At 41.5% G+C, this 23,399-nt stretch overlaps 1 protein-coding gene across 11 annotated transcripts in view; it reads left to right on the top strand.

Annotated features, from left to right (window-relative positions):
- RAD54L2 (RAD54 like 2) overlaps positions 1-23,399 on the top strand; it is a 98,680-nt gene that overhangs the window by 32,833 nt on the left and 42,448 nt on the right. For 6 of the 11 annotated variants that reach the window (XM_082348141.1, XM_082348149.1, XM_082348150.1 and 3 more), the window contains 2 exons: positions 2,140-2,370; positions 11,862-12,057. In XM_082348141.1, coding sequence (XP_082204267.1) covers positions 11,916-12,057 — 142 coding nt within the window. In that variant the 5' untranslated portion in view covers positions 2,140-2,370; positions 11,862-11,915. The remainder of the gene's footprint in view (positions 1-2,139; positions 2,371-11,861; positions 12,058-23,399) is intronic. The other 5 variants (XM_082348142.1, XM_082348147.1, XM_082348148.1 and 2 more) reach the window with 1 other exon arrangement.

Genomic DNA, 23,399 nt, shown 5'->3' with positions numbered 1-23,399 from the left:
TACCTGTTGCATTGAAGTAAATGCCACAATTTATTTTTGCATGTGGGAAGTCAAGAAATAATGGATCTTTAAATTTTCTATTCTTTGCAGATATAAATTTTTCCTGTGATTTGTCACTTATAAATCCTTGTAGCATTGGGATGTTTTCCAGCACCAATAACCAATTCTCTGATTCTCTGTGTACCAACTGGGTGTTCAACAATTTAATTCTGATACTGACTACCCAGAGTTAGTGCAGACTCTACAGGTTAAGGACTCAGTCCCGCAAGACTACCCCTACTTCACATACCAATCACAAGTCCTTGACTATCCATACTTCTCACTGACTGACTATAAATCAGGGGTTCCTATGAGCCCCTCTTTAGGTTCAAAAATTTGCAAGAATGACTCATAGAACCCAGGAATATACTTATGTTTACTGGTTTATTTTAAAGGATACAACTCAAGAACAGCCAAATGGAAGAGGTGCATAGGGCAAGGTATGGGATCGGGGGAGTTGTTGTGGAGCTTCAGTGCCCTTTCCAGGTTCCACCCTCCCAGCATCTCGATGTATTCACTGACCCAGAAGCCCTCTAAATCTCAGTGTTCAGGAGTTTTTATAGAATTTAATCTCCAGTTCCCTGCCCCTATCTTGGAGGCTGGTGGGTAGGACTGAAAGTTCCTGCTAGTCATTTGGTCTTACTGGTGACCAGTCCCATCCTGAGGCTTTCTAGGGACCCCACCCTAAATTACTTCATTAACATAAATTCAGGTCTTGTCAAAAGGGGCTTGGTATGAATAACAAAAGACACTCCTATCACTCAGAAAATTCCAAGGGTTTTGGGAGCTCTGTGCCAGGAACCAGGGGCGAAGACCAAATGTATTTTTGTATTGTACCATAGGCACCATAAGGGGTCTACAGCTGACTAGCATTACCATTCATTTTAGAACCGTGAGAAGTGGAGCCAGAAGAGTTTACCTATGTCGTTAAGGAGCTAAGTGCACAGAGTGCCCATGTCACTGACAAAGCCAAAGTGAGAAACTTGAGTAGCCATAGAAATACAATTATGTGAATATATATTGCAAAATAGTAGTCATCCATTAGAACTTTTATTTATAGTAGATACCAATTTAGGAAAAAACCGCAGTATACAGCCTCTATGTGATGTAGGTATAATTATTTTAAAAGAAATAATAACTGAAAATCTAAAGTGATCAGCATCAATTCAGAAAGTTAGTGGCTAGTTATAGTATAGAAGGATTGATTCATGTCAGGGTCCCTGCTATAGTCTTATTTTTAAAAGCTCTGATTTGATGAGATGCTACTTGCATAGAGCTTTTTAGGATTGTGTCTCGTGGGTAGGTTGACTAGATACAGAGAAGTCTTTACCAAAGTTCATGCTGAATGTTTGCAGGGCTGTGAAGGGTAAACCATCCTCTCTGTGCACAGCTTGTAGTTGTCTGGGTTTGAAGCACCCAGACTGAACTCCGTGGCTTTATGATAGAACTCTTAGGAGAGGGAGGGGTCTCAGAGGGCTAGGGGAAGAGACTGGTGAGGGAAGTGGAGATGGTTGTGGTGGGGGAGTCAGATGGGACACCAAGCATGATTTGGCCTCTCTCGAAGCCTCTTCAGTCTCACCATGTAGTAGATAAACCTGACCTGCTTTTAGGCTGATCTGGACTCTGGGCTGGCTTAGGCTCCAGGAAGCCTAGGGAAAGTGGGCCATCCATGCCCCTGCCAAGTTGGCCCTTATCTCTGAAATCCCTGTTTTAAGAAGTTAGAGCTGTGTGGAAAGAGATACAGGACTCACAAGTTGAATGGTAACATATTTAGCCAGAATTGCTTTTACTCTTGCCTCATCTCCTGTATTTAGAGATCCAGGGATCTTACTTTTTTTTTTTTTTAACCACCCTCATATTACACAGATCTGATGTTTTAACATATGTGGTGTATGTGTGTGTGTGAGAGAGAGAGAGAGAGATTTTTTCAGAGCCCAGATTTCTCTGGGGAGCAGTGGCTATGTCACACAGGCTTCTCATAGCCAAAGCTGTCATCCCTGCTTTAGCTCCTGTCTTCCCAAATCAATTGTTTATTCTCTCCCTCCCCCCCTCCCTCCCTCTCCTTCCCTCTTCTCACCCCTCCCTCTTCTTTTTTTTCAGCTGCCTCCATAGAGAATGAAATGAATCTTTCATTTGCTCCCCTCAGCAGTGGCCTAGGGCTTTACTCCTACTTATTCAAAACTCCTGGGACTGGCTCTGCAGGGATGTGCTTCTCAGAGACCTCTTGGATGAAGGGCATAAGCCAGGGAAGCTTTACGAGGCGGGCAGTGTACACAAGGAACCTCAGCCCTTGGCTATTTTAAAGAGGATGTGGATAGCAGAGATTCAGTGGTAAAAGTGAAAATTTGACTTTGCAAATGTAGTATTAACTTCAGTTATTGAGAAAATTTGCCCTTGATGGTTAATTACATTTATAAAATAACCTGTGTGTATCATTTATATATCAGATTGATTTTGTGTTTTTTTATTTGAATATGGTATGGAGTATTTTATGATGTTCATGTAATGTGGTCCTCTGCTCGTTACATTAAAAAAAAAAAAAAAAACGCCAATTTTTCTTTCTTTGTGATACCTGAAAATTTGGGGGAAAAGACCATAGATCTTAGAGTTTTGTTGTCTTAGGAGAGCAAGTTCTCAAACTTACTCTTAAAAATTATTGAAGACCCCAAAGAACTTTTGTTTATATTGGTTATATTGGTCAATATATGCTGTATTAGAAATTAAAACTGAGAAATAAAAAAATATTAATTCATTTTAAAATAATAAAATAATTATGTTAACATAAATAACCTTTTAAATGAAAAATAACTATACTTTCCAAAACAAAAAAATTAGAAGGGTAGAATTGTTTTACACATTCGAAAATTTGAAAATGTCTGAGTAGAGACAGCTGGATTCTCAGATCTGGTTCTTCATTTAGCTTGTTGTGACTTACTGTTTTGTTGTTGACTTATTGTATTGTTGGAGTACATGAAGAATGTAGTTGGAGAAGGGAGGAGTGTTTTAACATCCTTTTCAGATAACTGTGGGTATTCTTTGTTTTATTTATTTTTTATTTTTGGCTGCTTTTGGGTCTTCGTTGCTGCACGCGGGCTTTCTCTAGTTGCAGTGAGCAGGGGCTACTCTTCGTTGCGGTGCACGGGCTTCTCATTGCGGTGGCTTCTCTTGTTGCGGAGCATTGGCTCTAGGGATGTGGGCTCAGTAGTTGTGGCTCACGCGCTCTAGAGTGCAGGCTCAGTAGTTGTGGCGCATGGGCTTAGTTGCTCTGCAGCATGTGGGATCTTCCCGGACCAGGGCTCGAACCCGTGGCCCCTGCATTGGCAGGCGAATTCTCAACCACTGCGCCACCAGGGAAGCCCCACTGTGGGTATTCTTTACTAGTATACCGAAACGCTGAAAAATGGTAGTTTCTTCAAGGTTAATTGTTACAGAGACTTTGAAACCATATCAAGGAACTTTTTGTATTCTGTTACATTAAAATCCATTGGTCTATCTTGCACTTTGAATGGCTCTTTAACCCATGCATGATTTTGACTTTCTGGCTCCCTTGAAAGGGTCTTTAGGACCCTCAGGACCACCTGAGGGAACCACCCTTTAAAAACTGCTGTCATAGAATCTGGAAGGGGTCTTAAAGATGAACTCAGGCCCATCTTTCTTCTAGGCTGGAATAAGAGGGGTAATGGAAGTTGTGGGAGAACTGATATGCCCAAGGTAATGCAGCTAATTTCCCATTGAGCTGTGACTATAATTTAGGTTTCTTGACTGATTCTTTAAACGTGGCTTCAGTGCCTCTGCTGTGCTTGGTGCTGGCCTCACTGCATTGCCTTTTGGGAGAGTTGTCTCCTGTGGCCCTGCTTCTTGGAGTCTTGAATGTTTGTTCACCTTTCCTTCCTTATTTTGTCTTAAGTTCCTAATTGCCAAAAGTCTCTTTAGATTTCTGAATAAAATATTTTGATCTCTTGTCAGTTTAGCTCTGTGGCTGCTTGTGTGTATTAAATGTGTTTTTAAGTAACTGAAAGATAATCAAAAGGCATTTGGGCTACGTGGAAGTTTGAAGTACACATCAGGTCTTTATCTTGCACAAGAAAGGTGTTTTGAAATAACTTTAGAGCTCCACAGTCGATCTCTCACAGCAGATTGGAAGAATCTTATAGATACCCAGGGAGTACTAATATATATGAACTGAACTCTTTTTCCCCTTTGAATTACTTAAATTATTTGACTAATGGGTTTCTTTGAAGGGATGTTGCTTAAAGTTTTGGGCTGAATGTTTTCATGCTCTGAAAACTTTCCTCCCCTTGTAAATTAGCATAAATGCATGATTTTGTTTATATTCTCAATGGAAAAAAGGTGTGAGTGGCACTTGCTGTTGAATTGCTTTGAGATCATTTGAGGAAATTTAGTATTACTCAAGGTCACCAAAATTAATGAGGACATGGCAGTTTGGAATGGATTATTTTTATCAAAGGCAGGATCAGGGTGCTGCTGAGGAACACAAAGACATCTCTGAAATTTCACGGGCTGCCCTGCAGTGGTGAAGCAGTGTGTGATTGCATTTTTCAGTGTGGACTCTCCAGGCATGGTCTGCTTTGTGAACAAAGGCTTTGTGTGTGTGGGGGGGGGGGTTAAGTTTTTAGTATTAGATGTTTTATTTGTTTGTTTGTTTGTTTTTTTATACTGCAGGTTCTTATTAGTCATCAATTTTATACATATCAATCCCAATCGCCCAATTCAGCACACCACCATCCCCACCCCACCGTGGTTTTCCCCCCTTGGTGTCCATACGTTTGTTCTCTACATCTGTGTCTCAATTTCTGCCCTGCAAACTGGTTCATCTGTACCATTTTTTCTAGGTTCCACATATATGTGTTAATATACGTTATTTGTTTTTCTCTTTCTGACTTACTTCACTCTGTATGACAGTCTCTAGATCCATCCACGTCTCAACAAATGACTCAATTTCGTTCCTTTTTATGGCTGAGTAATATTCCATTGTGTATATGTACCACATCTTCTTTATCCATTCGTCTGTCGATGGGCATTTCGGTTGCTTCCATGACCTGGCTATTGTAAATAGTGCTGCAATGAACATTGGGGTGCATGTGTCCTTTTGAATTATGGTTTTCTCTGAGTATATGCCCAGTAGTGGGATTGCTGGATCATATGGTAATTCTATTTTTAGTTTTTTAAGGAACCTCCATACTGTTCTCCATAGTGGCTGTATCAATTTACATTCCCACCAACAGTGCAAGAGGGTTCCCTTTTCTCCACACCCTCTCCAGCATTTGTTGTTTGTAGATTTTCTGATGATGCCCATTCTAACTGGTGTGAGGTGATACCTCACTGTAGTTTTGATTTGCATTTCTCTAATAATTAGTGATGGTGAGCAGCTTTTCATGTGTTTCTTGGCCATCTGTATGTCTTCTTTGGAGAAATGTCTATTTCGGTCTTCTGCCCATTTTTGGATTGGGTTGTTTGTTTCTTTAATATTGAGCTGCATGAGCTGTTTATATATTTTGGAGATTAATCCTTTGTCTGTTGATTCGTTTGCAAATATTTTCTGCCATTCTGAGGGTTGTCTTTTCGTCTTGTTTATGGTTTCCTTTGCTGTGCAAAAGCTTTGAAGTTTCATTAGGTACCATTTGTTTATTTTTCTTTTTATTTCCATTACTCTAGGAGGTGGATCAAAAAAGATCTTGCTGTGATTTATGTCAAAGAGTGTTCTTCCTATGTTTTCCTCTAAGAGTTTTATAGTGTCCAGTCTTACATTTCAGTCTCGAATCCATTTTGAGTTTATTTTTGTGTATGGTGTTAGGGAGTGTTCTAATTTCATTCTTTTACATGTAGCTGTCCAGTTTTCCCAGCACCACTTATTGAAGAGACTGTCTTTTCTCCATTGTATATCTTTGCCTCCTTTGTCATAGATTAGTTGACCATAGGTGCATGGGTTAATCTCTGGGCTTTCTGTCTTGTTCCATTGGTCTATGTTTCTGTTTTTGTGCCAGTACCATATTGTCTTGATTACTGTAGCTTTGTAATATAGTCTGAAGTCAGGGAGTCTGTTGTAAGGTTAGATTGTTTATTTGAGATTTTTCTTGTTTCTTGAGGTAGGCTTGTATAGCTATAAACTTCCCTCTTAGAACTGCTTTTGCTGCATCCCATAGGTTTTGGATTGTCGTGTTTTCATTGTCATTTGTCTCTAGGTATTTTTTGATTTCCTCTTTGATTTCTTCAGTGATCTCTTGGTTATTTAGTAACGTATTGTTTAGCCTCCATGTGTTTGTGTTTTTTACGTTTTTTTCCCTGTAATTCATTTCTAATCTCATAGCATTGTGGTCAGAAAAGATGCTTGATATGATTTCAATTTTCTTAAATTTACTGAGGCTTGATTTGTGACCCAAGATGTGATCTATCCTGGAGAATGTTCTGTGCGCACTTGAGAAGAAAGTGTAATCTGCTGTTTTTGAATGGAATGTCCTATAAATATCAATTAAATCTATCTGGTCTATTGTGTCATTTAAAGCTTGTGTTTCCTTATTTATTGTCATTTTGGATGATCTGTCCATTGGTGTAAGTGAGGTGTTAAAGTCCCCCACTATTATTGTGTTACTGTCGATTTTCTCTTTTATAGCTGTTAGCAGTTGCCTTATGTATTGAGGTGATCCTATGTTGGGTGCATATATATTTATAATTGTTATACCTTCTTCTTGGATTGATCCCTTGATCATTATGTAGTGTCTTTCCTTGTCTCTTGTAACATTCTTTATTTTAAAGTCTATTTTATCTGATATGAGTATAGCTACTCCAGCTTTCTTTTGATTTCCATTTGCATGGAATATCTCTTTCCATCCCCTCACTTTCAGTCTGTATGTGTCCCTAGGTCTGAAGTGGGTCTCTTGTAGACAGCATATATATGGGTCTTGTTTTTTTGTATCCATTCAGCAAGCCTGTGTCTTTTGGTTGGAGCATTTAATCCATTCACGTTTAAGGTAATTTTCAATATGTATGTTCCTATGACCATTTTCTTAATTGTTTTGAGTTTGTTTTTGTAGGTTCTTTTTTTCTCTTGTGTTTCCCACTTAGAGAAGTTCCTTTAGCATTTGTTGTAGAGCTGGTTTGGTGGTGCTGAATTCTCTTAGCTTTTGCTTGTCTGTAAAGCTTTTGATTTCTCCATCGAATCTGAATGAGATCCTTGCCGGGTAGAGTAATCTTGGTTGTAGGTTGTTCCCTTTCATCACTTTAAGTATATCATGCCACTCTCTTCTGGCTTGTAGAGTTGCTGCTGAGAAGTCAGCTGTTAACCTTATGGGAGTTGCCTTGTATGTTATCTTTCTTTTTTCCCTTGCTGCTTTCAATAATTTTTCTTTGTCTTTAATTTTTGCCAGTTTGATTACTATGTGTCTCAGCGTGTTTCTCCTTGGGTTTATCCTGTATGGGACTCTCTGCGCTTCCTGGACTTGGGTGGCTATTTCCTTTCTCATGTAAGGGAAGTTTTTGACTCTAATCTCTTCAGATATTTTCTCTGGTCCTTTCCCTCTCTCTTCTCCTTCTGGGACCCCTATAATGCGAATGTTGTTGCGTTTAATGTTGTCCCAGAGGTCTCTTAGGCTGTCTTCATTTCTTTTCATTCTTTTTTCTTTAGTCTGTTCCACAGCAGTGAATTCCACCATTCTGTCTTCCAGGTCACTTATCCGTTCTTCTGCCTCAGTTATTCTGCTATTGATTCCTTCTAGTGTAGTTTTCATTTCAGTTATTGTATTGTTCATTTCTGTTTGTTTGTTCTTTAATTCTTCTAGGTCTTTGTTAAACATTTCTTGCATCTTCTCGATCTTTTTGCCTCCATTCTTTTTCCGAGGTCCTGGATCATCTTCACTATCATTATTCTGAATTCTTTTTCTGGAAGGTTGCCTATCTCCACTTCATTTGGTTGTTTTTCTGAGGTTTTATCTTGTTCCTTCATCTGGTATATAGCCCTCTGCCTTTTCATCTTGTCTAGCTTTCTGTGGATGTGGTTTTTGTTCCACAGGCTTCAGGATTGTAGTTCTTCTTGCTTCTGCTGTCTGCCCTCTGGTGTGTGTGTGTGTCTTTGTGTGTTTATTTCCTCCTGTGTGTCTCCCTGCCAGGGGTGTGTCTAAGGGCTGTGCCCACATGATTAATTCTGCTGATTCTTGGCCAGGCAACACTTTACAGACAGGTGTCGTCTTTTAATTTAGCAGGGCAGAAGACCCTTTTCCTTCGCTCTCAAGATTGCTTTGAGAGGCTCGACTGGGATTGGCTGTGTGTTTCTTCGTAATTATAGCCTCCTTTTAGCAATCCCAATGTATTAAACTGTAGAAATTAACATATTACTTAGGGGTTGAATATTTTCCTTTCAGAGTGGTTCTGTTTGGAGTTCCTTTAAATAGCTAGGTCTCCCATTTCATTAAAATAGAATTTGAGTCCCAGAATTTGCTTTGTAGGAATATACAGATCCTTATCAAGGTGCAACACACCCATGATCACTCTCCTAGTGTCTCTGTGTCTTAGAGGCAGAGCTTCTCTTCACTGGAGATTGAAGCAGTGTTTCACATGGGATGAGGAGCAAATGGGGAGATGCATTTTTTTCCTCATCAACTTTTTTCTCATGTCTGTCTAACAGTTCTACTAAGAGCTAATTTTTTGAATCAGGGCTGCCTTCCCTGTGTTCTGAAAGGCTTTGCCCACATGGAAGTGTCTGTGTGGGTGGGTGGAGCCCCTTAGAGACAAAGTGCAATTGACTGTGCTGCTGCCCCCTGAAGATCAGCTTTTCCTCTGCCATTTTCCCTTTGTTGCTTTTTTGAAGGTGATCAGTAACAGCAAAACCTGCCCCTTAAGTAGTTGGTATGGTTCTAAAGAGCTGAGAAAAGAATTCATTGTGTCCTCTATGTAAAGAAGTTTAGTGGCTCTTGGAAGGGAAGGAAAGAGAAAAACCAAATTTGATGGGACTTAAGAAATCCATTACTTTCCAGTTTCTTCTCTGTCATGGGCATCTGATGGCCTGGGTACTATTTTAAAGTTTCCTCTGTTTTTAAAATGTTTTGAGAAGGGGGCTGGATCAATGTCTTTCATAGTCTAATATGTGTGGTTGTTGAATGTTTAATTGATGTTTGCTTCTGTCTGTCAGGAGCTTGGGGCTGAGGTTGTTTTGAAGATGTTTGTTAACTGGGGGTTTACAGGCTTTTCATTGTTACTGCTGACCTCTCAGTGATTGTCATTCTTCCATCACCACACAATTTCTTCTCTAAAATGACAGGAATTCAGATTACCTAAAGGTACTTGCTAATTAAAAATTGTTCTCTAAAAGCCACTCCATAATCAGCCAGGCACACTGTAAGCAAAACACTTATTAAGCAGTCTAGAATGAAACGGGGTTTATGCTGATTATGAACATTGACTTCCAAACACAGAGTAGTTGCTGATGAATTATCATTATACTAATATTTAGAAATAAATTTCACTTCTAAACCTGCTGATATTTAATTGGTTTACTACTTCCTTTCTAAAACCTAATGAACTAAAGATACAGGTTTCCTTCAGAGACTTGTAATCTGCTTTGTCAGTGAATGGTAGCTCAGCATTAGTTATATATATATATATATATATATATATTTTTTTTTTTTTTTTTTTTTTACTACTTATTTTATTTATTTTATTTTTGGCTGCATTGGGTCTTTGTTGCTGCGCGCGGGCTTCTTCTCTGGTTGCGGCGAGCGGGGGCTACTCTTCATTGCAGTGCGCGTGCTTCTCATTGCAGTGGCTTCTCTTGTTGCAGAGCACAGGCTCTAGGCATGCGGGCTTCGGTAGTGTGGCGCATGGGCTCAGTAGTTGTGGCTCGCAGGCTCTAGAGCACAGGCTCAGTAGTTTTGGTGCACGGGCTTAGTTGCTCCGCAGCATGTGGGATCTTCCCGGACCAGAGCTCGAACCCGTGTCCCCTGCATTGGCAGGCGGTCTTAACCACTGTGACACCAGGGAAACCCAGCATTAGTTATATTAATATTTATTTGTGGATCACTTTTCTTCCCTGTACCTTAATGCCCTTTGTAAATGTTTTTGGAAGTGTGTTATTAATGCAAAAATTTGAATTTTATTACTAAATCATTTCATAGCTGCTCTTTGCTTTAGTTGTCTTGAGAGGCTAAGTACATGACCCATCAGGACACACACACTCATTATTCCTGTGGTTTTTAACTGAGCAGTCTTAAACTTAAATTCTAGTTTTCCAAAATTCTAAAGGATCCAGTTTGCTTTGTTTTGTTTCTGTTTCTGTTCGGGAGAACATAGAAATTCTGTTTCAAATTGTGTCTGGACCTTAATAAGAGATTCCAGTTCTGGAATAGTATTTGTGTTGAATAATTAGAGACTTGTGTTTCCTTCTTTTTTTTAATTTTGGGAGATGGGAGGAATTTTAGGATGACCTGATTCTGGATGTGGTTGTCTACAACAGTTTGTCTTATAAAAGATTATTTATCTTGTGCCCCTCTCCCCCACATTTTATTATTAAAAAAAAACCAAGTATACCAAAAAATTGAAGGAATTGGTGAATCTTCATGTTAATATTTTGCTCTACTTGCTTTATCACAAAACAATCCGTCTAGCTTTCTTTATCTTGTTTTTTCTTTCCACTGAAGAAGAAATGACCTTGCTAATAGTAAAGTGGAGAGAGAGACAGATAGACAGACATGCATAGTGCCTGACACATAGTAAATGTAATAGAGCTGGTTGGCAAGAGAGAGAGTGAATGTGAATGAATGAATAGGACATGCTTCTAGATTTAGGATACAAAGAGGCAATTCCCAGCTAAATCCCTGCCATTAGGGCCTTACTGTTGGGTCAGGAGGTGAGAAACCAAAGAAGGCAGACACTGTGCCAGGTAGCTCACATGAAGCCTTCGGTGAAGGTCAGCATGGTTAGCATGGCTACTGGAGTTCTGGAGTTCAGAAGAGGGAATATGATCCCAGAAGACTGGGGCAGTTGACAAAGGCTTCTTGGAAGAAATGGAGGTGGAAATGGGCCAAGAGTTAGGGCAGAGCCTGAGAACAGAGATGTGGGCACAGGGGCATTCTGAGCCACGGGGAGCCTGAGGCTACCTAAGTATTTGGGAGGAGTGACAGTGTGATAAATAGCCAGTAGCCTGTAAGTGCTTTATTCAGGTGATTGGAGAGTGGACCATCTTCCTTGTAGTGCTCCAAGGCAGGGCCCACTCCTTATTCCCTGAGCACTCCCAGTTACTCCCGCTCCAGGGCTCCGCCTTTGCTGCTCACTCTGCCTGGACTCAGTCCCTCCAGATGTCTGTGTGGCTCCCTCTTCCTTCTGGCCTCTGCTCAGTGAGAACTTCCCTGTTGCCCCTATATAAAATAACAGCTCCTTCTGGCCCACACGAGCCAACTAGCACCCTCTAACATACTTTTTTCTTCTTTCTACTGTGTCCCCAAAGCCTAGTACAGTGCCTGTGATTATATATACATGTATATGTATATATATAGATATAAAGAGTTGGTGCTCAGGAAACAGTTGATGCATGAAGGAACGAACAAATGGGAATTCTGAGGTGTATAGGGCGTTTGGGCAAGAAAATATCTTAAAGGGACCAAACAAGCAGCTAAGAGAAGCTTGAGCTGGGCAGAGAGTCACCAAAATATGTCTTAGGGCCAGTGCCTTTGTGGGGAGGGTTGAGATTTGGGTATGGTTAGCTGACCTGCTTAGAAAAGCTCCCAGGGAATTCATCCTTGACATTTTCTCTTTGAAAAATTCATGCTCCTAAGTGAAGCCTTTGGTGATTCTGATGCCTCTTGTGCTCCTCCTAGGATCCCTGCAGTGGACCATGAGACGGTAATGTCCACTGAGGACCTCTGGGAGCCATGTCAGACGAATCCGCCTCAGGGAGCGATCCAGACCTGGACCCAGACGTGGAGCTGGAGGATGCGGAAGAGGAGGAGGAGGAGGAGGAGGAGGTGGCAGTGGAGGAGCATGGCAGGGATGACGAGGAAGACCTGCTGGATGGTGAGTGACTCTAGTGAGTGACAGAGGTTGCCTTATCTTTATTCTAATAGAATTTTTGCTGAGACAACTTCGTGTTGGCAGTTGGATTTCTTAGCTCATCATCCATCATGAGAAGGCAAAGACTGGAACACAGCAACAATGAACTCATATGCTCTTCCCCAGGAAATAAATTGTTGTTCCTCTATATAAGCCTCACTTTAGTGCTGGAAGGACCTTTAGCATTCACCTTGTCTTTGATGATGTGCAGACTTAGGTCTAAAGATTTGAGACTGGAGCATGCTTGTTCAAGTCATGGAGGGAGTCAGTGGCAGAGTTCCTGTGGTGAGACAAAGTGGTGGTCTGGTGGTCACGGACCCATCAGGTGGCCACAGATAGGTGTGAGGATAACTGTGAGTGGTCTGTGAGTTTCCTAAGTTACATTCACAATTCTGCTTCTGTGAAGATGAGGAAGTTATCTGGGGAGAGATTATTAGATGGGTTCACAACTCCAGAAAGCTTATTGCATCTCCTGCGGTGCTGCTCTGCCTCCCAGCTACTTCAAGTGACTATAAATTGCTCCTACTGTGAGAGAACTGCCCCTCTGTAGCTGGTGGACCCCTTCTGGACTCCTGTTTGGTTTGCTTGGCTCACCCTTCCTTTGTCCCCAACTTGCTGAAGTGGCATTGGACTTTTCCTTTTCATCGTTAGTCTAATGTTAGGTCATCTGGCCAGCCACACAGCTCAATTAATTCTAACCTTTCATGGCATAGGATTTGGTTGTTTGTAAGCTTCCTGTTGACCTAGGAATAAAGTTTTTGTCTTTTTATAACACACCAATATTCAGTTTTATACCTGAACACTGCACTAGATCATCATTGCTTGGATCTTCAGGAGCCTAGGAAGATGCATTCCTGCCATTCTCCAGATTCCAGGAGAATGAGCATGTATCCTCTTCGTTTGCTGATGTTACTGTCTTCAGTTCTCATTCATCCTAACAGCTGCCATATGGTTCAGGGATCAATTTTCTGTCATTTAAACTGTCTAGAGGTCTTTGCCCCATTTCCAGTTTACCTCTGGCAGGAAATTACCATTTCACTCCCCCACACCCACAACAGCATCTTCTGCTATCCACTGCCAGCTTGGTCAGCTGGAGTCTCCCCACAGCTAGTTCTGCAGTTCCCGTCTATAAAGTAGAATGAGTAGAAGTAACAGAAGATAGTGATGTGAGGGTATATCATCAGACTGTCTTGCTTGCCTCTCATGGTTCTTTTTTTTTAATAAATTTATTTATTTTATTTATTTTTGTCTGCATTGGGTCTTTGTTGCTGCGTACGGGCTTTCTCTGGTTGTGGCGAGCGGGGGCTACTCTGCGTTGCGGTGCGCGGGCTTCTCATTGCGGTGGCTTTCTTGTTGCGGAGCATGGACTCTAGGAGCGCGGGCTTCAGTAGTTGTGGCACGCGGGCTCTAGAGCGCAGGCTCAGTAGTTGTGGTGCACGGACTTAGTTGCTCCGCGGCATGTGGGATCTTCCCAGACCAGGGATTGAGCCTGTGTTCCCTGCATTCGCGGGTGGATTCTTAACCACTACGCCACCAGGGAAGTCTGCTACCCTTATTCTTATGGAGTTTGCAAGGAAAAGCCAGATGCCCACTTCTTTTCCTCTGGTATCTTTTTACTTCATTACCTGTGCTGATTTCTCTGCTGTTTTCCTGGTTCTCCAGTAGGGGTACTGTCCCTAGGAAATCACTGTTCTGCTTTCTGCCCTTGATTAGTTTATGTGTTCTAGAATTTTTGTATAAATGGAGCCATATAGTATATTCATTCTCTTTCTCTTTCTGGGAGTCTGACTTCTTTCACTCAGCATAATTATTTTAAGATTCATCCATGTGTGGGACTTCCCTGGTGGCACAGTGGTTAAGAATCCGCCTGCCAATGCAGGGGACACGGGTTGGAGCCCTGGTCCAGGAAGATCCCACATGCCATGGAGCAACTAAGCCCATGCGCCACAACTACTGAGCCTGCGCTCTAGAGCCTGCGAGCCACAACTACTGAAGCCCGCACGCCTAGAGTCCGTGCTCCGCAACAAGAAAAGCCACCGCAATGAGAAGCACGCGCACTGCAACGAAGAGTAGCCCCTGCTCGCCACAACTAGAGAAAGCCTGCGAGCAGCAATGAAGACCCGATGCAGCCAAAAATAAATAAAAATAAATAAATCTATAAAAAAAAAAAGATTCATCCACATGTATATATCAATTGTTCATTCATCTTCATTGCTGAGTAGTATTCTATTGTATAGGTATACCCCAGTTTGTTTATCCATTCCCTGGGTTTCTTTTTTTGTGGGGGGGTTTCCTTTTTTTCTTTTGTTTTGTTAATACAAATAAAGCCACTATGAACATTCATGTATAAGCCTTTGTATTGACATGTGTTTTTATTTTGCTTGGATAACAGATTCTGTCATCTCTATTGGCTATCCAAGTCATGGGGGGCAATGGAATCAGAGCTAAGAATAGAACCTGTTTATGTTTTGCTAGAGACCTCCCCTTAGATGAACCATTAACATTCAGCAAATCAGATTATTCATCTATCCATGAATCCAAGTGACTATTCTCCAGCCCATAGACCACCATTTATTTACAAGACTATCAGAGTAGACTTGGTCACATTCATTATTTGAAATCACGGTCTTGTTAGAAAGGTACCTAACAGAGTCTATTAGGAGTCAAATTTGCATAAAAAGCTGTGTAGCCCAGTAAGTATTAGTGCCTAAAAGAATGGCAGGTCTCAAAGAGAGCATGGGGCACCAAGAGAACAGTACAGTATGTGAGAGTGACAAGGGAAAGGAATGCATTCAGTAATTCAGTAATATTTATTGAGCTTCTCCTCTTTGGCTAGGCATGGGCATGGGCATTGGGAATACAGCAGGGGATAAAAATGCCTCTCCTCATGGGATTTTCATTTTAGTAGGTTGAGACAGATGATAAATAAGTACATAAACAGTATGTCAGAAGGTGTTAAGTGCTGTGAAGAAAGGGGAACTGGGTAAGGTATGAATGTGGGATGATGCTTTTTTATGTCGAATGGTCAAGAAAGACTTTACTTGATTAGGTGACTTTTGAGTTGAGCCATGGAGGAAATAAGGGAGCTAGCCTGGTGGTTGTCTAGAGAAAGAGCATTCCAGGCAGATAGGATAGCAAGAGCAAAGATCCAAAGGCAGGAGCTTTCTTGGTGTATGGAGAAAACAGCAAGGAGCCAGGGTAGCTGAAGCAGAGTGTACCAGGCTGAGGGTGGTAGAAGAGAGGCCATGGGGGTCAGACTGTGTGGGGTCTTATTCTGTGAGGTGGGAGCCATTAGAGGGTTTAAGCAGAGGAAAGATCACACTGGCTGATATGTAAGGAACAGGCTGTGAAGGAGCTGAGGGCAAAAGCAGGCAGGTCAATTAGGAGGATACTGCAAAATTCCAGGCAGGAGGGATGGTGACTTGGTGGAGGTGGTAGAAGTAGTTGGATTCTGGATATGTTTTGAAGATGGAGCCAATAGAATTTGTTAATGAAATAGATATAGATTGCGTCAGAGTAAGAGGGAAGGTAAGGATGGATTCCAAGTTTTTATTGAACAACTTGAAGATGCCATTTTCTACGCTTAGGAAGATTAAGGGAGAGGTACAGATTGGGGACAGAGAGGAGTTCGGTTTTGAAGACATGTTAAGTTTGACATGTCTTATGCCTCCAAGTTGAGATGTCCAGAGGGCAGTTGACTATTAAATTGAAGTTCAGAGGAGAACTCTACATTGGAGGTAAAAAAGTGGGATATATCTGTATATGAATGGTACTTAAATCACAGGACAGGATAAGATTATTCCAGGAATAAGAGAAATTAAAGAGAAGTGGTCTGAACAACTAAGCACTTGGCAGCAGAGGCGGGGAAGGAATGAGGATGATCTAGGAAAGAAAATTGAGAAGAAATGGCCACTGAGGTAATAGGAGACCCAAGAGAAAAGTGTTATGGAAGCCAGGTGGAAAAAAAAAAATCATTTCAAGGAGGAAGTGATCAACTGTGTTAGTTAAAGGCAACCAATAGTCCTGGTAGTATGAGGACTAAGAATTGACTGTTGGATTTAGCAGTGTGGGGGTCCTTGGTGGCCTTGATCAATTTCAGTGCAATGATAGGGACTCAAACAAGAACAGGTGGAAAACAGGTTTTATCTTTTTAACTTTTTGCCAGTGGGACTGATCAGGTAGGGAGGGAGAAATTGATGGTGCAGGAGAGATTGGGGGCAGTCCATACTGGCTAAAGCCAAGCTGTAACTGTGGTCTGGGAAAGCCTTTGCCTCAGCACTTTAGTGTATGATACAGAGAGGAACACCCCACAAGACAAGGCAACCATCTTCATCTAAATTTTGTGATCTTGGGCAAGTCCTTGATGAGCCTTTAGGTTCTTTTCCACAAAATGAAAAGTCTGCAACCTGAATTCTAGATCTGTTGTTCTCTTGTTCTGGATGAAGACAGGGAAGAATGGGCATGTTTTTAGGAACAAAAAGGAATCACCAAAACAAAAGGGCTATGAATCAGCTGGGGAAGCAGTTAGACCATGTGACTGAATGCACTAAGACAGGCAAGACAGTGTTAATAGCATTCTATTGCATTTCAGAATTTTGTTCTCAACGTAGATGACAAGAAGCATTCCTTAAATTACAGATTCAAGCCAGATCTTTTTTTTTTTTTTTTTTGGCCATGCCACACAGCATGCGGGATCTTAGTTCCCGGACCAGGGATCAAACCCATGCCCCCTGCAGTGGAAGTGTGGAGTCCCAACCACTGGACTGCAGGAAGTTCCTCAAGCCAAATCTTTTTCTTTTTATTCTGTATTTCTCTCTTCCTTCTCCTCTTCCCCAGAAACTTGTGTCGCTTTTTCCTGAGACAACTTGAATATATGTTGTTGGACTGATTTTTCAGAATAGTGTATGTCAGAGTTTAGGGTGACCTCCATGTTAGAAATGAAGTAGTGCTGATTTTTACTTGTTCCTGTCCTCCTTTTCTGTGTGCTAGAGTTAGGGAGACAAAGGGGCAGAGAGTTTGGGTGTGCTGGGGGCAGAAGATTGTTTTATAAACCTGCATCAGAAAAGCATGTCAGACATTGACCCAGTTGTTCAGAGTGACTTTTTTTTTTTTTTAATACATGTTACATTTTATTTTATTTATTTATCTTTTTTGGCTGCATCGGGTCTTAGTTGCGGCACGTGGGATCTTTGTTGCAGCATGCAGGATCTTTCGTTGCGACGTGCGGGCTCTTAATTGCAATGTGCAGCCCTCTCTCTAGTTGTGGCGCGTGCGCTCCAGAGCATGTGGGCTCTGTAGTTTGCAGGATGCAGGCTCTTTATTTGAGGCATGGGGGTTCAGTAGTTGCAGTGCACGGGCTTAGTTGCCCCGTGGCATGTGGGATCTTAGCTCCCCAACCAGGGATCGAACCTGCGTCCCCTGCATTGGAAGGTGGATTTTTAATCACTGGACGACCAGGGAAGTCCCCAGAGTGAATTGTAGGGCCTTTAACATTCCTTCCCAACAATCCAGGGAGTGGGAGTATCTGATTGTGGTTTTAATTCGTATTTCCGTAATTACTTAAGATGAGCTCTTTTCCACATGCTTATGATCATTTTCACTTTTGTGAAGTGCCTGAACTCATGTTTTTGACCATTTTTCTTTCTTCCACAAATTTCTTATTGATTTATAGGAATTCTTTATATCTGGATGTGAGTCTTTTTAATACACACACACACACACACACACACACACACATACACACAGCTTTCCCATTTATATTGCTTGATTTTTCACTCTCTTAGTTGTGTATTTTTTGCAGTTTTATAATCTTTTCTAGATTGTATTTTTGATGATCTATAGGTGTTTTAATTTTAATGAGGTCAAATTTATCATTTTTTTTCCCTTTATGTTTAGTGCTTTTTGTGCTTTGTTTAAGAAATATTTGTCTACCTCAAGGTCATGAAGATATTCTCCTGTTATCTTCTAGAAGCTTTAATGTTTTACCTTCACATTTAGGTCTAGGATCCATCTGGAATTGATTTTTGTGTGGTGTGAGGTAGGGGTCAAGCTTCATTCCCCCCCCACCTCCACCAATATGATTATCTAATTGATCCAGTATTCTGCATTACCTTTTTGTTTTACCCTTTGTTGTAAACAAAGGCACAGTACATATGTGCCTCTGTTTCTGAACTCTATTTTCTTCCCTCATAACTTTCAGCGAAATGGGAGTAGAGGAGAGATTGTTCAGGGTGGTGGCTAGGAGCATGGACTCTGGAGCCAGATCAACCACCTGAGTTCAAATCCTGTCTTTACTACTTATAGCTTTGTGAAACAAGTTTTTTCCTCTGTAAAATGGGAATATTGTAATATCATCTACTTAATAGGGCTGTTTCGGGGACTGAATGGGTAATATTTGTAACATGAATAAATCTAGCTGAAGGATAACAAGCATTGCTGGTGAGCTGGGCCCCAGTGCTTTTGGGAGCAGAGCTAGTGACTAGAGCAGTTTTGGATGGGCTTGGACATGACTGGGCATGGGGTAGGGTCCATATCTAGCAGGGCTCATCACAGACCTGTGCTGGGACTACAGCTATTCCCCAGTTGCTGTGCCTGCCCTGATTTTGGAGTTACCCAGCAACCCTCCTGAAGAGAAGGTTTTTCAGTATTTTTTAAATCTTCTTCTGAAGTCTTCAAATAATCTTTGGTCCAATTTAGAATACAGAAGCAGAATGTGCCAGGTTTGAATGAAGTTCCCTAAACAGCATACCAAGAGAGACAGCAGCAGCTATTAACTTTCTCTCTGCAGCTATATTGACAGGCACTACAGCTTAGCAGTTGGGCACATCCTAAAATAAAAAGGAAGAAACCTAGAGAGGGCTTTCTGGAGGCTAACCTTTAAGCAGAGACCCAAAAGAGAGTATGGGTTAGAATTGTCATTAGAATCTAAAACATAACTGTTAGATGAAGAAATGGGGAAAGACAGACACAGCCTCAGCCAAGGCCTAGAGACCTTGAGAGCACTGTGCTTTTGAGGCTAGAGAGCAGGGAGTGGAGGGTGTGTGGGTGCAGGTGGTTGGAGGGAGGTACTTGCTGGTCAGAAGGAAGGCTGGATACTAGCAATCAGAAAAAGCCTTAAGCATTTTAGATTTTATCCTAAGGGTAGAAGGGACATTTTAAGGTATTTTAGAAGATCCTGGGTGGGTGGAGACTGTGACGTGATCAGATTCAGAAAGCTCTCTTTCTGCAGCAAGCAGCGTGGATTGGAGGGGGAGTCATCAGAAGGCGGCAGGGTGACCCTTTGGAGGCTTGTGCCAGAATCCAGACCAGGTAGTACAGTGGTATGGAGAGAAGTAGAGTGGGATATTTAGGTAATTTCTTCAGGCACAGAATTTGTGATTGAGCATGAGGAGATGAGAGGTTTTTTCCTTGATGGTGATCATATATGGTAGAGGTCTATAGAGTTGTTTCCCTGTGGAGTGTAAGGTCCTGGGAGAGCCACTGCTGAATGCTCTTCCAGCTTAGAAATGTTGTACTTACATTCCAGCCACTCTTTTAATCCGGAAGCAGAGATGCAGCGTGCTCTCAGATAGATGCATATTTTCTTTGCATTTTCTGTGGCCCTAAGGAAAAGATTTGTTTTATATCTAATGTGGTCAGTCAGAAAGGGCTTTACCTGTCTTTCTCTGACCAGAATTTACTCTCCAGCCTTTTGCATTCATAGAGTTAACATTTAAGGTTTCAATTAATGAGAAAATTCAGGAGGTCAGTGACATGCAATCGTTTATTATTTTGCCAAGGCATGACTTTAAGTGATGCTCTCTGGGGTATGGGAACTGATAATTGAGCCCTGCCCTCCACAGCATCTGCTCCTCAACCTACCTTGTTTTCTGCTCTCAAATCAGAAATTCTTATCCTCAGTAAGAGTCTGAAGGGATCATTTAACTGTTTCAGTTATATGTGAATGCATTTTGTGGAGGAAATTTTTTGCTGGAGGTATCTTTCTTCTCTCTTGCCTCCTGTGCTTTCCCAGAATGATATCCGATGCTCTGCTTGTGAAACCCTAGTCTTTGTGTACAGCCCTTTCTCAACGACTGAATCATTCTGGGAATTGTGTGTGTGTGTGTGTGTGTATGTGTGTGTTTTGTGGTCGTAGCCTCAGTGCTTCAAAGCATTCATCAGTAGAATGAAAAAATAAACTGAGTTGTTGATTTCCCCCCCCCCCCCATACAGGTTACTAGCATGCTTTTGTTTGTTCATAGGACCAGTGTTACTGTCTTCTATTCTCTTAGGTTAACAGATACAACAGTAACAAATTTTAGAAGATTATCACCTTAGTGTGAGTACCCAAGTCCTCTCTCAAATAAAAGCAGCAGAATTCGAGCTGTTGGTGTTACTCTTTGCCCATTCCCTCTTAAAAGGGACAGCACTTGTGCCCTCCTAGTTTCCTCTTGCTTGTTGTGGACACCCTTACATGGGCCCCTAGTGAAGTTTGCATGTTTTGCAAAGATTTGTGTGTTATTCTGTGTTTCCATCACCATTTAAAATGGATTTTCAGGTGGGAGAGTATGGGGCTTTACTTGCCTGAGCTCCAGAGGGAAGGGCTACAATCCCCCGAAGCTGCAAGCAGGCTTGTTCTCTTCATTCCTCTCTTAAAATCTTCCCTTTGCGGGTGCAGAGGTCCTGTTAATTCTAGCCTCCTTGAGAGAGGCTGCCAGTTGGAGCCCTCAAGAAGAGCAGGAAGCCCAGCATGGATTGACATGGCCCTTGAACCAGCTCCAGCCCCGACACCTCTCTCAATCAGTTGCAGCATCCGGTACCACTTTGCTCCCTGTAGTGCTGAATGGCAGGTGGTGAAAGCACTAGCTCTTTAGTGATTCTGAAGTTTCCAGGAATAATTTGCTTGAGTTTTTAATCTATTTTTATTTCTCCCATATTTGGATCACTCATACTTTGGGAAACAAGCAAAAAACATTTCATTGCTTCTGTCTTCCCATTCATATCCCTAGCCTATTTCTTTTTTTTAATGGAGATGTAGTTGATTTGCAATATTATATTAGTTTCAGGTATACAACACAGTGACTCAAAAATTTTATAGATTATACTCCATTTATAGTTATTATAAAATATTGGCTATATTTCCTGTACTGTACAATATATTCTTGTAGCTTATTTATTTTATATAAGAGGCTTGTACCTCTTAATCCCCTACCCCTATCTTGCCCCTCCCCTCTTGTCTCTCCCTGCTAGTAACCACTAGTTAGTTCTCTATATCTGTTTTTGTTTCTTTTTTGTTATATTCAGTAGTTTCTTTTATTTTTTTAGATTCCACATATAAGTGATAATATACAGTGTTAGTCTTTCTCTGTCTGACTTATTTCACTACGCATGATACCCTCCAGGTGCATCCATGTTGTTGCAAATGGCAAAATTTCATTCTTTTTTATGCCTAGCCCAGTTTTTTTAAAAGATCTGTTTATTTTTAAATTTTTATTTATTTATTTTTATTTTTTGCTGTGTTGGGTCTTTGTTGCTTGTGTGCAGGCTTTCTCTAGTTGCAGCGAGCAAGGGTTACTCTTCGTTGCGGTGCGCGGCTTCTCATTGCGGTGGCTTCTCTTGTTGCAGAGAACGGGCTGTAGGCGCGCAGGCTTTAGTAGTTGTGGTTCGCGGGCTCTAGAGCACAGGCTTAGTAGTTGTGGCGCACGGGCTTAGTTGCTCCACGGCATGTGGGATCTTCCCGGACCAGGGCTCGAACCTGTGTCCCCTGCATTGGCAGGCAGATTCTTAACCACTGCGCCACCAGGGAAGTCCCCTGGCCCATTTCTTTAAAAAAACCCAAGACATTACTAGGGAGTTGAGAGACCCTTGGAGAACTCTTGAGGAAACAGTGACCAGCCTGTTGTCTCTTGAGGCCCTTGGCAGAGTGTAGAAGGAAGGGCTCTCCCCCACAGGAAGCTGGCTGCAGGTTGCCAGATGCCACAGTCACCAGGTGCCTTGGGTAGTGTGTTGTTTCTCAATGAACTGCAGCCATTTCCAGATAGGAGTTGGCTCTTTCTCCACCTTCTGTTCCTTGGGCAGCAGTAAGGTTTCTCTTCCTTAATGTGTGATGATGGCTAGGTGTGGGGTTGCTTGTGGAATTCTGGGGGATGGAAGGAATGGGGGAAATTAAGCTGAGTAGGTGATTGAGCATTCATGTTTGGTATAAAGCCATAGGATGTTAAGGATGATAGTGGATGTTTTCTTATGACTGATGGAATAATAAAGTTGAGTGATTAGAGAAAGCTGGGAAACACTTCAAGAACCAGCTCAAATTTCTCAAGTAATGATGTCAGTTTTGGCTATTTGTGGTGATGATGTTTTTCATATTTAAGGGTTCATATTTGTAAGTGTTCATATTCTGGATATACTAATCCTTTACTATTTATATTGTTAATAGCATCTAGTCTGTAGCTTATTTCTTAACGTTGCTCACAGTGCTCTTTGTTGTAAAAAAAAAAATCTGTAATTTCATTGTAGTCGGTTTAAGCAATCTTTCATATTGTTTGATAGTCTTATTTCATGAGTGAAAAAGTGAGAGGACATAGGAAAGGCATATTTTAAAGATTGGGATGTGGTTTTCATCAGCATCTTTGGGTTTAATTTGGATTTTTAAAATTTTGATTTTGTGAAATTATTCTAGACATTACCTTGTCTGTAAGATTTTAGTAAAGCCAAGTATTCACTTTACATTTTCTCTCATTTCTTTATATCTTATTCTGAAATTAAACTATTATCCTTCAACGTTTCAGCCTTAGTCTGTCTTCTTTCCTTTGCTCAGAAGTTCCTACTTCGTGGCTGATTTGCTGAGAACTTGGTAATTCTTGCCTGTGGTTGCAGAGATGGCCAAAAATCTTCATCATCATGCTGAGCAGAGTCAAAATTAAATCTGTCTGCAGCAGAGGGCTAGAATTTCAGATGGGCTGAAAAGAGGTGTAGTTGTGTTTACAAATGACTGTTTCTTTAGTATTTTGGCCTTGATTGTGCTATGAGCAGTGGTTCTCTACAGGGATTGATTTTGCCCCCAAGGAGACCTTTGGCAATGTATAGAGACATTTTTGGTTGTCACAACTGGGAAGATGCTACTAGAATCTAGTAGATGGGGGGGTGGGGGGTGGGATGCTGCTGAACACCCTACAATGTACAGGAGAGCCTCCGACAACAAAGGATTACCCAATCCCAAATGTCCGCAGTGCCAAGATTGAGAACCCCTGTGCAGTCTTGGTATCTTTTACAAATGATTTGCGGTTGTTCCCCAGCCCTGTGAGAGCTAAGTGGAAAGTCTGGCCGTT

This window comes from Balaenoptera borealis (assembly GCF_965194805.1).
Source record: "Balaenoptera borealis genome assembly, chromosome: 12".
Lineage (NCBI taxonomy): Eukaryota > Metazoa > Chordata > Mammalia > Artiodactyla > Balaenopteridae > Balaenoptera > Balaenoptera borealis.
This window is presented reverse-complemented; position numbering and strand designations above follow the sequence as displayed.